At 43.2% G+C, this 13,341-nt stretch overlaps 1 protein-coding gene across 3 annotated transcripts in view; it reads left to right on the top strand.

The window, feature by feature from the left end:
- B3GNTL1 (UDP-GlcNAc:betaGal beta-1,3-N-acetylglucosaminyltransferase like 1) overlaps positions 1-13,341 on the top strand; it is a 285,348-nt gene that overhangs the window by 231,348 nt on the left and 40,659 nt on the right. For all 3 annotated transcript variants that reach the window (XM_060252291.1, XM_060252290.1, XM_060252289.1), the window contains one exon: positions 11,746-11,814. In XM_060252291.1, the coding sequence (XP_060108274.1) occupies positions 11,746-11,814 (69 nt within the window). The remainder of the gene's footprint in view (positions 1-11,745; positions 11,815-13,341) is intronic.

Below are 13,341 nucleotides of genomic sequence, written 5' to 3'. Positions count from 1 at the left end.
ATGGAAAAACATGTGTTAAGCAGTGTTCCCTCTGAGCTGAGTTAGTGTGAGCTAGCTCACAGTTGTTTAGATTCTGGCCCACACATTTTTGTCTTTGCTCAGGGAAAAATGGCTCCAGAGCAAACTAATTTATGCAGTAGCTCACAACTTTAATGCTAGTAGCTCACAAAGTTGATGACATTTATACATCTTCTGTGATGTTTAATTTTAAAAACTCTGCCAAATCTTCTTTACATTTCTCAATTATATCCTTTTAAAGTAAGAGGTGATCAGTGGTAGAGCATCTGCTTGGAAAGCAGAAGGTCCCAGGTTCAATCCCCGGCATCTCCAAAAAAGGGTCCAGGCAAATAGGTGTGAAAAAAATCTCAGCATGAGACCCTGGAGAGCCCCTGCCAGTCTGAGAAGACAATACTGACTTTGATGGACCAAAGGTCTGATTCAGTATAAGGCAGCTTCATATGTTCATTTAATCTCCATTTCCTTTTCCCTGTTTTTCTTCCATGTCATGAGATCCATAATAGATTATGGTCTGCAAAAATCTTTGGTTGAATCTCTGCTTTTTTAAAGGTTCGTGAGTAAAGTTTTGGACATCCAACACATCAATTTTTGAGTAGGTCTGATGTCAATCAAAATAAAAGGTATAATTTCTGGATTTGTGATCAATCAGTTGTAACAATTCCATATACCAAATGAAATTCTTAGGAAGTCTTAAAAGGATTTATCCTTTTTAGGTTACAGAACTCCATTCATGTCTCCAAAAATTATTATTTCCCCTTCTTGAAATTCCAAAAGCTTCTGGAAAAAAATTGTCATAAAAGAAGACGACTGCAGATTTATACCCCACCCTTCTCAGAGACTCAGAGCGGCTTACAATCTCCTATATCTTCTCCCCCCACAACAGACACCCTGTGAGGTGGGTGGGTGGGGCTGAGAGGGCTCTCACAGCAGCTGCCCTTTCAAGGACAACCTCTGCTAGAGCTAAGATACTTTTGTTAAGAGTCTCTTAACAAAATGCGCAGGCGCGGGCTGCAAGGAGCCGGCAGACCTTAGTTTTACTTGCAGCAAGTGGGATGGGAGAGGCAGCGAGTGAGCAGTGTCGGCAGGGGTGCAGGGGGCGTTGGCAGGCCGGGGGGTGGGGCTAGCAGCGAGCTAGAGGGGGCAGGGGCAGGCCTGAGAGGGCTAGTGGCGGCCGCAGCAGTGGCAGTGGGGGAGGGAAGCAAACGGGAAAGGAAGGGGAGAGAGGAGGCAGGTGGGCGCTGCGCCTCAGCAGGGCAGCAGGGGGGGGGGGTACCTGCCTAGGGTGCCAGGCACCCACGGGCCGGTGCTGTATGCAGTCATAATACAGCTCTCCATTCTCCGGAGATTAGAGATACTTATTCAGACTTCAAAACAATCATCAGGTGATGGGACCTTGACGTCTTCTGCATTCATTTTCTGGTCTTCTTGGGTCCGGTGTTCTTGGATGCTTATATTTCTGTAATTTAATTTTGTATACCTATGGACTCATGGTGAAAGACCTTGTTTGTCTCTGTGGATTTAGGATTGTATGTTCTAAATAGTTGGAGTTGCAGTGCATTAATGATACGGGTTTTGTATTTTGATATTGTTCCATGGTGATAATATATATTTGTCAATAATGTTAATATTTCCCTCAATACTTGTGCTTGCTGAGGATCTACCAACAACTGAGGGGATCCTAGTTTGTTAGTACCTACAGGTGAGCAAACCCCCCCCCCCAGAGATTTGAAGTTGAAACTTATTTTCACTGAGCTAGTTGTTTGTCTCTATATTATAATTTTCTCTGTGTGTCATTTAATGGGTTAGCATTCTTTACCAGCACCCACCATCCTCTACCTGTCAGCTCACTAGTCAACCAGTGTGTGGCCTGCACAGAAACCACAAATAAGATAAACAGGTTGTTTACAGAGTCACACATGCCCACCCAGCCTTCCCCACTGCTGGCATTTCCTTTTCACTTACCTTGAGCTGACTGGACTTACTGGCAGTTCATGGAAGGAATTGAGTGGGAGGCAGGGTTTCTCTCAGCTCCAGTTATGCACAGTCAATGCCTTCTCCCCTGCCAAAAAGAGAGCTGTCTAAGAGCTCTAAAAGTTTTCCAATGAGGTCCAGTGCAGGCACAGAACCCTGAGTGTGACTGCACAGATGACTGCACAAAGATAATCAGTTACAGGGAAGCATCCTGTTTTTTTGTTTTTGTTTTTTGCCTGTGAAGGCACACTGTGAACCTCTGAACATGATAAAGTAATAATTTTTTTTGCTGCTGAGGGAAACTGATGGTGGTTTGACTAGAGTCTTGCTTGTACTCTGTGGGAGTATCCGAAAACTTGTCCAATGTTTTATTACCAAAGCCACCTCCCTTATTTGTAAATGTAGCAGTGGAAGGATTGCTACAACAGGAGAAGCCAAACACATGTAAATAATTCTTTATTTTTAAAGCTGACTAATTTGTCCACTCCAAACTGTTGAATCATCCTAGTCACTTGAGTGCAGTTTGCAACATTGTTTGATGTTGCTATGGAGATTTCATCATTTCTCCATTCTATTGTGTTGCAATAGGTTCTGTGAAATCCCTTGATTTCCTTTCCTTTCAAAATGCCAGCTGATGATTCTGCAAAAATGAAGAAATGATAAAGAGAGGGAGCTGTCTGTTGACCTCACGCATGTAAAGGTTGATGTAATGACACACAACAACCAGTTCAGGCAACCTTTGTAGCAGTCCTTGTTTAGCATTTCTCTTATGAAAATATTCCTTGGTGTGTGAGCGATATCTAACTTCCTAAACCTGACTTGCAATTGACACAGTCATCTCTGAATTTCTCCAGGCTAGTTTGGACAAGGATCCTGGAGGTTTTTTGTCTTCTTCTGGGCATGAAATAAGCAGGGGCATAGACTTCTCAATTTCTGGTGTGTGTGTGTGTGTGGGGGGGTGCTGGGGCCCAGCCAGAGGCATTTGATCCAGTGACATCATAGGGAGGAGCCAGTGACATCACAGGGAGGGGCCTCCATTATCACTACCTATGAATTTATAGAGAAGCTCCCTCCCCATTATTTATTTATTTGATTTCTATCCTGCCCTCCCCACCGAGGCGGGCTCAGGGCGGCTCACAACATAAAAGCATAGAACAATAACATTAATAAATTTTAAAATACATAGTCAATAACTTACAGTAGTTAAAACAATTAAGACAGTTAAGACAAAGGAACAGAAACAGTCTATTAATTTGGTGTTAATCTGATGGTGATGGGCTTCCTCCAAAGTTCTTGAATGCCAGTCAGTTGTATGCTAACCGGAAGAGGACAGTCTTGCAGGCCTTGCGGAACTGCCCAAGGTTCTGCAAGGCCCTCACTTCATCCGGTAACTGGTTCCACCAGCAGGGGGCTGTGATTGAAAAGGTCTTATCTCTGGCCGATTTCAGACGGTCCTCCTTCGGCCCGGGGATTACTAGCAGATTTTGTGATCCAGATCTAAGTACTCTCTGGGGAACATGTGGGGAGAGATGGTCCCTAAGGTAGATAGGTCCTAGGACATATAGGGCTTTAAAGGTAATACCATAACATACCAAACTTTTAATGGCATAACAGTTGCAAATAAAAATACACAGAATATAAAAATTTAAACATTGGAGATAAAATCAAAATAAAACTGAGCTTACAGATGCATTCATACATGGTCAGATTTAAATTTAAGGATGTCAGACAAAAATTTTGCCACAGCCTCGCTAACCTCCCCCTCAGTATCATTCAATAAATAATAACGGTGGCAGACAGACAAATCTGGGGAGAAAGAAAGCTTACAAAATAAATCTTTACAGAGATTATGATAAAAGGAACAATCAAGCAATATATGCTGAATTGAGTCGGGAATATTCGCTCCACAGGAACAGAGTCTGTTGCCTAAAGGGACTCGATGATATCTCCCTTGTAAAACTTTGGAGGGAAACGCATTTAGTCTAGCCAACATAAATGCCCTGCGATGACTTGGAATGGTTAAGTCTGATAGATAATGGGGCATTTTGCCGCAGTAAGCATAAAGACCTAAGGAAGCTGGGGAGCAAATATACGGGTCTGTTGGCTGTAGTTTCGTTTCCTCCAACTCCCACAGTCTCAGTTTAATACATCTGAAGATATATGACTCATCAGAAGTAAAAAAATCATCAACCTCTATCCCCAACTGGTTAAGTTTGGACATAAGCACTGCTGTCCAGGATGAAATATATGGGTCTCTTTTCATACAGTCAAGAAGGCTATTAGGATCTGTTCTAAAGTGAATTTTGAGCCAGAATTTAAACACTGCAATCCAGGCTTTTGTCTCCACCAAAGACTGACCCACTTCAGAGCAGAGAGCAAAGTAGGACGCACATTTTGGCATACCAAGAATTTGTCTAAAGAATGAGGCTTGAATGTCCTCCACTTTCCTGGTAAATGCTGAGATCCATATAGGGATACCATAGAGAATTTGGGCTAGTGTTTTGGCTTTGAACACCTTAATTGCTGCTGGAACTAATTGGTTGCCCCTAGCAAAGAAAAACTGTTTAATTTGAGCAGCCGAACATTTAGCCAAGTTGACGGTGTTGTTACAATGTGTAACTCAACTTAACTTGTGATTAAAAGTGATCCCCAAGTATTTAATTTTTTTTGTTTGCTCAATTGTTGAGTTGCCAATAAACCATCTCTGTGGGCGCCAACAATTTGAAAAGACAACTACTTTAGATTTGGCATAATTGATAGAGAGTGAATTACAATTACAGTAGTCATAGAAGGCATTCTTTGCAGGCCGACATGTGCAAGAGAGTATGGTAGTATCATTGGCATAAAGTAATAAGGGGACCACTCAGTCTGCTAGTTTAGGCGGATGACCATTATTAGGGTTCAAAAATTGTGCCAGGTCAGTTAAAAATAAATTAACCCCCTTTAACACTGGGATTTTGCTAGTCAAGTCATCCCTAGAAGAAAATTTCACTTGGAAAAAAGTATTAGAATGAAGTTTCCTCAAGAGAAACAGCAGACGAGGGTCCATTCCCAGGTAACCTAGCTTAATCCATAGTTGGGCTCTATTGAATCAAAAGCACCCTTCAAATCGATGAAGGCAGCATATAATTTTTTTGTCACGGTATGCATATATTTTTCAGCAAGGAAGGCCAGAGTGCAGCAATGGTCCATAGCAGATTTGCCTCTGGAGAAGCCAATCTGTTCAGGACCTATGATGTTGCCTAGGCGCATCCAGTCAGTTAATCAGAGTTCTAAATGTTTGGCATACAATTTGCCCACTATAGATAATAAACTAATGGGGTGGAAATTTTCTGGTAACTCCAATCCCCCCTTTTTGTATATTGGGATAATTATAGAATCAAGCCAAGAGTCTGGGATGGAGCCATGCAGATCAATGAAAGAGAACAATTTTGCAAGGGGCAGGAGCTACCATTTGGCAAACTTTGTGAATACCTCAGCGGGAAGGCCATCAGGGCCTGGTGCTTTACCCGCTTTTAAATCCTTCAATAAAGCACTGATGTCCTCTAGAGTTACTGGATGCCAGACCGGCATATCAGTAACTGTGGGGTTTTCTAAGATACACATGGAGCAGCAAAAATGTTAGAGAAGTAATCAACCCATGTTTGCGCAGTAACAGAATTGATTTTTAGATTACCCGAAATGATTCTCCAAAAAGCCTTATTATCATTAGATTTTATTGACTGGTAAAGTTGGTCCCATTTATGCTGGAAGAAAACTTTCTTTTTGGATGTAATAAGCTCCAGATAGGCTGTCTTACAAGCAATGTAGGCTTTAATTTTAGTTGGCTCTTTGGACTGACAGGCCTCTTTAAATTGTGCTCTCGGTTCTTGTTTCCAAGCTAAACAATCTGTATCGAACCAGCTAGAGAAACTAGACCTAGACAAGATCACAGGTTTAGCTTTAGCACTACAGTAATCAATTAATAATGAGAATCCTGAAAGGATTGTATCATCTGAATTGGAATTTATGATTGAATCCCTTAATCCGCACAGTGTGTCAGACGATGGAACCTCAAATCAACCAGATTTCATTGGATACAAAGTTTAAGACTTTATTTGATAGTTCATAGTTTCTGAGCGTAGTGAGATTGGAACTAAAATCTCGTCGCTCCGCCAGGACCTTCCCGCCACATTGGATGCAGTACAAGAACCCGAGGCTCTGTGCATGTCCTCGGATCTTATCTTGGACCACTTCGACGCACTCAGCCTAGGGGAAGTTGACGGAATTCTCTCTACTGTGCGCCCTACAACTTGCGATCTGGACCCATGCCCCTCCTGGCTAATTAAATCTTGCCAGATGGAGCTTAGATATCCTATATGGGATATCATAAATAGGTCCCTTTTGGAAGGGCAATTTCCAACATCCTTGAAAGAGGCTATGGTCCCCCCCCTCTTGAAAAAAAGTACAGCAGACCCGGCCGAATTGGCGAATTACTGACCGGTCTCGAACTTACCGTTTTTAGGTAAATTTATTGAGAGGGCAGTGGCGCTGCAGCTACAGAGTTTTTTGGATGATGCTTCCACCTTAGACTCCCACCAGTCCGGCTTCCGTCCAGGCCATGGGACAGAGACAGTGTTGGTCGCCTTAGTGGATGACCTCCAGCGGCATCTGGATCGAGGCGGCGTGGCGGTGCTGATGTTGTTAGACCTGTCGGCGGCGTTCAACATGGTCGACCATCGGCTACTGGCCCGCCGGCTCACCGACGCAGGGATTAGGGGGTTGGCCTTACAGTGGCTCTCCTCCTTTCTTGATGGACGGGGACAAAGGGTGGCAATTGGGGGAGAGCTGTCCCGGAGGCACCCACTAACCTGTGGGGTGCCACAAGGGGCAGTTCTCTCTCCGATGTTGTTTAACATCTACATGCGCCCCCTTGCCCAGATTGCTCGGAGGTTTGGGCTTGGGTGTCACCAATATGCAGATGACACCCAGCTCTATCTACTAATGGACGACCGACCTGACTGCGTCCCAGAAAACCTGGACTTGGCATTGCAGGCCGTGGCAGGTTGGTTCAGGCTGAGTGGGCTGAAGTTGAACCCAATGAAGACGGAGGTCCTTTGCTTGGGTCGTGGTGCTCCCAGAGGGGAAATCCCCCTGCCGGTCCTTGATGGTGTGCCGCTGAAAGCGGCCCATAGGGTCAAGAGCTTGGGTTTTTTTCTGGAGCCTTCATTATCAATGGAGTCACAGATAGCGGCCACTGCCAAGTCCGCATTTTTTCATCTTCGATGGGCAAAGCAACTGGCCCCCTTCCTGGAGCGCCGGGACCTAGCAACGGTGATCCATGCTATGGTCACCTCAAGATTGGATTACTGCAACGCCCTCTACATGGGGCTGCCCCTGTGCCGAACTCGGCGGCTGCAGCTGGTGCAGAACGCGGCGGCTAGGCTGTTATTGGGACTCCCAAGATGGGAGCACATACAGCCGGGGCTGCGCGGACTGCACTGGCTGCCAGTAGTGTTCCGAGTCCGTTACAAGGTGCTGGTCATTACCTTTAAAGCCCTATATGGCCGAGGACCTGCCTACCTGAGGGACCGTCTCCCCATATGAGCCCCAGAGAGCACTGAGGTCAGCAGGGAAGAACCAGCTGAATGTCCCCAGGCCAAGGGAGGCCAGATTGAAGACCACCCGGGATTGGGCCTTCTCAATTGCAGCCCCACTATTATGGAATCAACTCCCGGAGGAGGTACGGGCCCTGCGATGCTTAGATCAATTCCGCAGGGCCTGTAAGACCTACCTCTTTAAAACAGCCTTCACCTAATGCTGAGCTAAGGAAATGCTGCTGGATATGTTTTTAGCCACAGAATGTATTAAAGATCGAAGTTATAGCACCACAATTAATTAATTTTAATACAATTTGTAAATGGTTTTAATGTAAGTACTATGTACAATTTTATAATTTTATTGTACTGTATTCATATGTTGTGAGCCGCCCTGAGCCTGCTCTTGCGGGGAGGGCGGGATACAAATAAAAAGTATTATTATTATTATTATTAACTAATACATTCTCCGTGGTGAGGAGTCATTTTAACAAATCGTCCATCAAAGGTATTCTAAACAAAACTATGTTCCCAAGCATTCTTAACATGAAGTGTTACTTTTCACACAGCGCCTTCTGCTTATCTCTCTGTGGTTCCTGGTCTCCCAGGCATGGCTGGGCTGCCATCCCTGGAGGCATCTTATCTTCAAAGGGGAATTGCCTTTGTTAGTTCCTGGGGCAGGAATTCACACCGGTGTTAGTAAATACTATGCTTCTACTTTGATATGCAAGGTCTCTTCTCATGGTTAGTAATACAGGTTAGAAAATGGAGTTAGTTGAGCTAAGCATTTCAGTACAGTCATTTAATCTAAGCATTTTAATACAATAGTTTTCCAGAGTCTGACACAGTGCTTCAGAACCAAAGAGGGAAGAAAACTCCCTTCCTAGGGCCGGGGACCACTTGATTTTTTTTAGAACATTCTCAGAGGCCTTCACAGATTGGGAAGATGATACCATATTAACCTCCAGATCCAATCTTAAAGATAGGATTACGAGCAAGTGGTCACTTTCCGTGCACGAATCAATGTAAAAGTTATCGATAGATGACAGAAGGTTGGGTGAACCCAAACAAAAATCTATCACACTGCAACCCCATGTGGGAAAAAAAGTAAAATCAGTTGTGGCCAGAAATTTGGAGAGATCATTAACTATTATAGCATTGTATGCTATGCAGAATGCAATTAATCTAAGACCCGCCTTATTGGTTAAAGTATCTTTAGAACAACGGGGCAAACATAATTGTAGTGGAAGGGATTCAGCCGCTTCAAAGCCAAAATAATCCATTTCTGATTATTACTGCCTATCCGAGCATTAAAATCACCAAAAATCATGAGCTGAGCAGTATGGAATTTCCTAGACAAAGACATCACATAATCAGAAAATTTCTCCCAGACAGCATCAAACTCCAGCTCTCCCTTAGAAGGGGCTAAATAAACACTGTAAAGGAGCTCCGGGGATGCACATCCTGTGTTGCAGATGGACACCGCTTTAAAGGGGCTAAAGCTCCAATAGAGGTATCATCCTGCTGGGCTAAGTGAACTTTATCCATTGACACTGATAGTCTCTTTATTTCCAAAGAAAGGTCAAGAATTTGATCTTCTAATCCCTTTAACTTTTTAAAGATACATTCCACTGTGCTTGCAATCAGGGTAATTGGGGCGAGCTCGTCAGAAGACATGGATCTTTCTTCATTATCATGCTTTCTCTGCTGCACCTTTAAAGCCCCCACCCCAGACTGGAGGTGAGAGTCTAGGACATCTTCGTGGTCAGACTCATTAGTCAGCTCCTCCTTTTCTGCTGGCTCTCACTCGTCTTCTAGAGGGGAGAAGCAATTTGATGTTTTAATAGCAAATGACGGCAGAGCAGATTTGGACTTGTTGTTTAAGGTAAAAAAGTCCTCTATCCTAAACTGTTTGCAAACTGGCAAATAAGCAGATTCCTCCTCCACTTCTCTTGGCCGCTTGCCCGATGCCATTAAGAGGGTTCTGTTGGATGGCAATTGGCACTGTTCTGGTAAAAAAATGTATAAATAAAACAAATACCAGACATCTAATGTCTTAAAACTTACAGATAAAAGCCACAACATCTGCTAAGAATATCATGAAATGTCTTTAAAAGCCAAATTTGTCAGAGCCAACGCTGTAGCCGACTGCACTCCGCCATGTTGCTTTGCAGGAGTTGACTTAATTTCAACCTTCAGTTAGATTCACAGTTCAAATTGAAAGACTCTAAAAAAAACCCCTGTCTTTGAGGGACAACGTAAAACTTTGTAAAACTTTATAAAACATCAGCTGTAGTTCGTTAGCTGCAGCAGCTTCTGAGTCAGAAAGCGAAAGCAGAAGCTTATTAACTGGTTAAACAGCCAGAGCTTGGGAAAGACGAAACAGCTGCACCAAAATTAAAAGTGAGGTGATAAGATAAGACTATTTAAAAACAATTCCTTCTATCAATGCAAGATAAAAGTTAGAAGATTGAAAACAACTTAGCGTTTTTAGGAGCGAAGAAACAAGCGTCTGCCTTCCTCCAAGTCTGCGCAGTCCAGCCTGAGATGTCCAGCTGGCAGAGATCAGCCCAATAATAAGTGTGTGCGTTTGTGTAACACCTGTGTGGAAAGGCTGAGAGACTTGGGAATGTTCAGTCTGGAGAAGAAGAGGTGTGTGTGTGTGGGGGGGGGGACATGGCTGCTCTTTTTAAGTATTTGAAGGGCTATCAGAGAAGGGCAGGGAGCTGTTCCTGTTGGCAGCAGAGGAGATGAGTCACAATAATGGGTTTAAATTAAGGTTGGGAGATACCAGTTGGCTATTAGGAAAAACTCTTTTAAAGAAAGAGTTGTCGACAGTGGAATTGGCTACTGAGGGAGGTGGCGAGCTCCCCCACACCGGCAGTCTTTAAGCAGTGGCTGGACAAACACTGGTCAGGGATGCTCTAGGCTGATCCTGTATTGAGCAGGGGTAGGACTAGATGGCCTGTGTGGCCCCTTCCGACTGTGTGATTCTATTATTCTATTCTATTTGTCAACCTTATGATTGTCACCTCTGACACATCATATAATCTAGAGAAAATTTCTTTATTACTTTTTCAAACCCAGGTTCAGCTCTTAGGTCCTTTACTTAATTTATTTTGGAACCCTGTTTTGAAGTGGATTTCCAGTATTGGTTTGGAGGGAGAAGGTTATGTTTAATTATTTCAGGGTCATGGTCAACTATTATTAGTACAGTGTTTACTAGAAAGGAAGATGACCCTGAATCTAAGTGACCAAGTTACACACACACACTTATTACTGAACATAAGTGTTAACTTGTATGTAAATGTAAGATGATCACCTCTTTTGGGGAACAGCACACCTGGGGGAAATAAAACAATCTTGCATTTGAACAGGAAAATAAGAGGGAAACAATAAGAAAGATGACACATGCAAATCTTTTGCTTATAGCAAGTTCTTTAAAACAGGGGTTGGATCCATGGGTCTGTTGCTTTTTCTGTGGCATAAGGAGCCTGATGCAAGAGGATGATAAACATTTGCTAGTTGAACAGATCTATTCTATAGGATTCAGCCCCATGGTTTGAAGCATTATCTTAACTGAGGCCCTGTGAAGTAGAGGTATAGTAGGGGTTTCTCTCTGCAGTAACCACTGCTAAAGCCTTGAGTTATACAATACTATATATTACCTTTTTGGTATGGTCAGAGCTTTATTTCTAATTAAAAACAAAACTCTAGAGAGAGTATTTTAATATATCCATGAACATGCATGTGTATGCACGCACGCACACACGCATACACATACAAGAAAAATTAGCAAGAAATATATAAACAGTAAAACATAAAGAGAAGAAAATAGAGTGGAGAAACATATCTTTACAGTTTAACCAAAATTTTTAAAAAATCTCAGCAGCAAAGCAAAATACAATCACTTATTACCACAATCCAACAAAAATCTAGAGAGATGATGATGTGGGCACTTCCTTAAACCATTATCAGACTGCTGAGATTCCTAGTCCCTGCTATGAAATCACTGGGCTGTGCTACATTTAGAACAGCCTGCTAGCATATGTACACATACACACAGAGAGAGATTCCATCCAGTGAAAGTGTAATGTTGATACAGTAATAGGTTCAATGCAGTCAACAAACAGCATTTATTCAGTCACTTCACTGATGCTTTTCTTTTTGCCTTCTTTAGGTGATTGCATTTTGTGATGTAGACAAAAATAAGATCACAAAAGGATTTTATACTTATGAAGAATCTAAGGTAGGCAACAACATGTGTAAAAGAGAACTATCTGAAAAGCTGTATCTGACGTGTGAGACTATGTTCATTGTGGAGAATGTATGATGCTGGTTAGTTTACCAGCTGAATATAGTGACTCTGTGAAGGGAGTGGCAAATTCTGGGAAGAAGAATGCTAAATTTTGTACCCAGAAAATATATTGGAATAAAATGTATGCAACTCTACCTGCTCTGTTTGGGTTGAAAAATTTGAAATTACTGTTGAATTTGGTTTAATTAGTTATTGTCTCAGTTCTTGGAGGAAGAAAAACTGAGACATAAAGGGTAGTTTACAATCACTACGGAGTGCAGAAATCCCATCTTTTGGCTGTGTATTATATGCTGTCAAATCACTTTTGACGACCCTATGAATCAAAACATTCCATTGATCATCTTCCTGGCTTCTGAGCTGCTCATCATGGGGCTGCATGATTGTAGGCCAGCCATGGAGAGGAGCTTCCAAGATTTTAAAAGAATCTTCTAGGCTCTGGAGTACCCCCCTCCCTTCCCCTCTGTCTCTAGGGATCCACCCAAAGGGTCATGTGACAGAGGTGGGGTGAGCACTTTCTCAGTTTTCTTCTTGCCGCTGTGAGGAAAGGAAGTGTTTCTTACTAATTACTCCATGATGCCTCAGGCCTTTCAACGAGTTACCTTTTCCACAGAGAAATAAAAATAAGAACAAATTCATCTGCCAAAATGGTAGGGTGGTGCTATTTTGGTGTAGAGCCAGTTTGGTGTAGTGGATAAGTGCGCGGACTCTTATCTGGGAGAACCGGGTTTGATTCCCCTCTCCTCCACTTGCACCTGCTGAGATGGCCTTGGGTCAGCCATAGCTTTCATAGAAGCTGTCTTTGAAAGGGCAGCTGCTATAAAAGCACTCTCAGCCCCACCTACCTCACAGGGTGTTTGTTATGTGGGGGAAGGTAGAGGAGATTGTGACCGCTCTGAGACTTTGAGATTCAGTGTATAGGGCGGGATATAAATCCAAAATCCTCTTTAAGAAATGCTGGGAGTGTGAGATGAAAATGGTTTGGAATGATGATCATTCCTCATGCCTATGTTTTTGGGAAGGCCATAATACAGCCAGGTGCCTGGCTTGCAAAAGCCTCACTCCAAAGTTGTATGAAGGCAAAGCAGCAAAGCTCAAAGCTGCATTATGGGAGAAGGCCCTGGGTACTCTATACCCAGGGAAAACAAAGCCAAAGTAGACATGGGTACAAGGGCCAATATGGTGACTTTGGCACCAACACTCTCAGTGTCAGAACCAGAATCTCAAACATCCAACTAAGGCTGGCATCGAAACTGCCTCCCAAAAAGGCACAAAAGAAGGCCAGACACCAATGAAACAAGAGTCTAAACCAATCACTATCAACTAGGCATTGCACAGACTCACCTCAGAACCGATAATCACCATTGTCCCAACCAGACTCCCCCATTTGAGATTGAGGATCCTCTCCATGCCAATCTTGAGGTTCGGACTCTCCGAGGAGTCAAGCCTTAACACCGACAA

This window comes from Heteronotia binoei, chromosome 13 (genome assembly GCF_032191835.1).
Source record: "Heteronotia binoei isolate CCM8104 ecotype False Entrance Well chromosome 13, APGP_CSIRO_Hbin_v1, whole genome shotgun sequence".
Lineage (NCBI taxonomy): Eukaryota > Metazoa > Chordata > Lepidosauria > Squamata > Gekkonidae > Heteronotia > Heteronotia binoei.
Note: the sequence above shows the minus strand (reverse complement) of the source record. Positions and strands in the feature narration are given on the sequence as shown.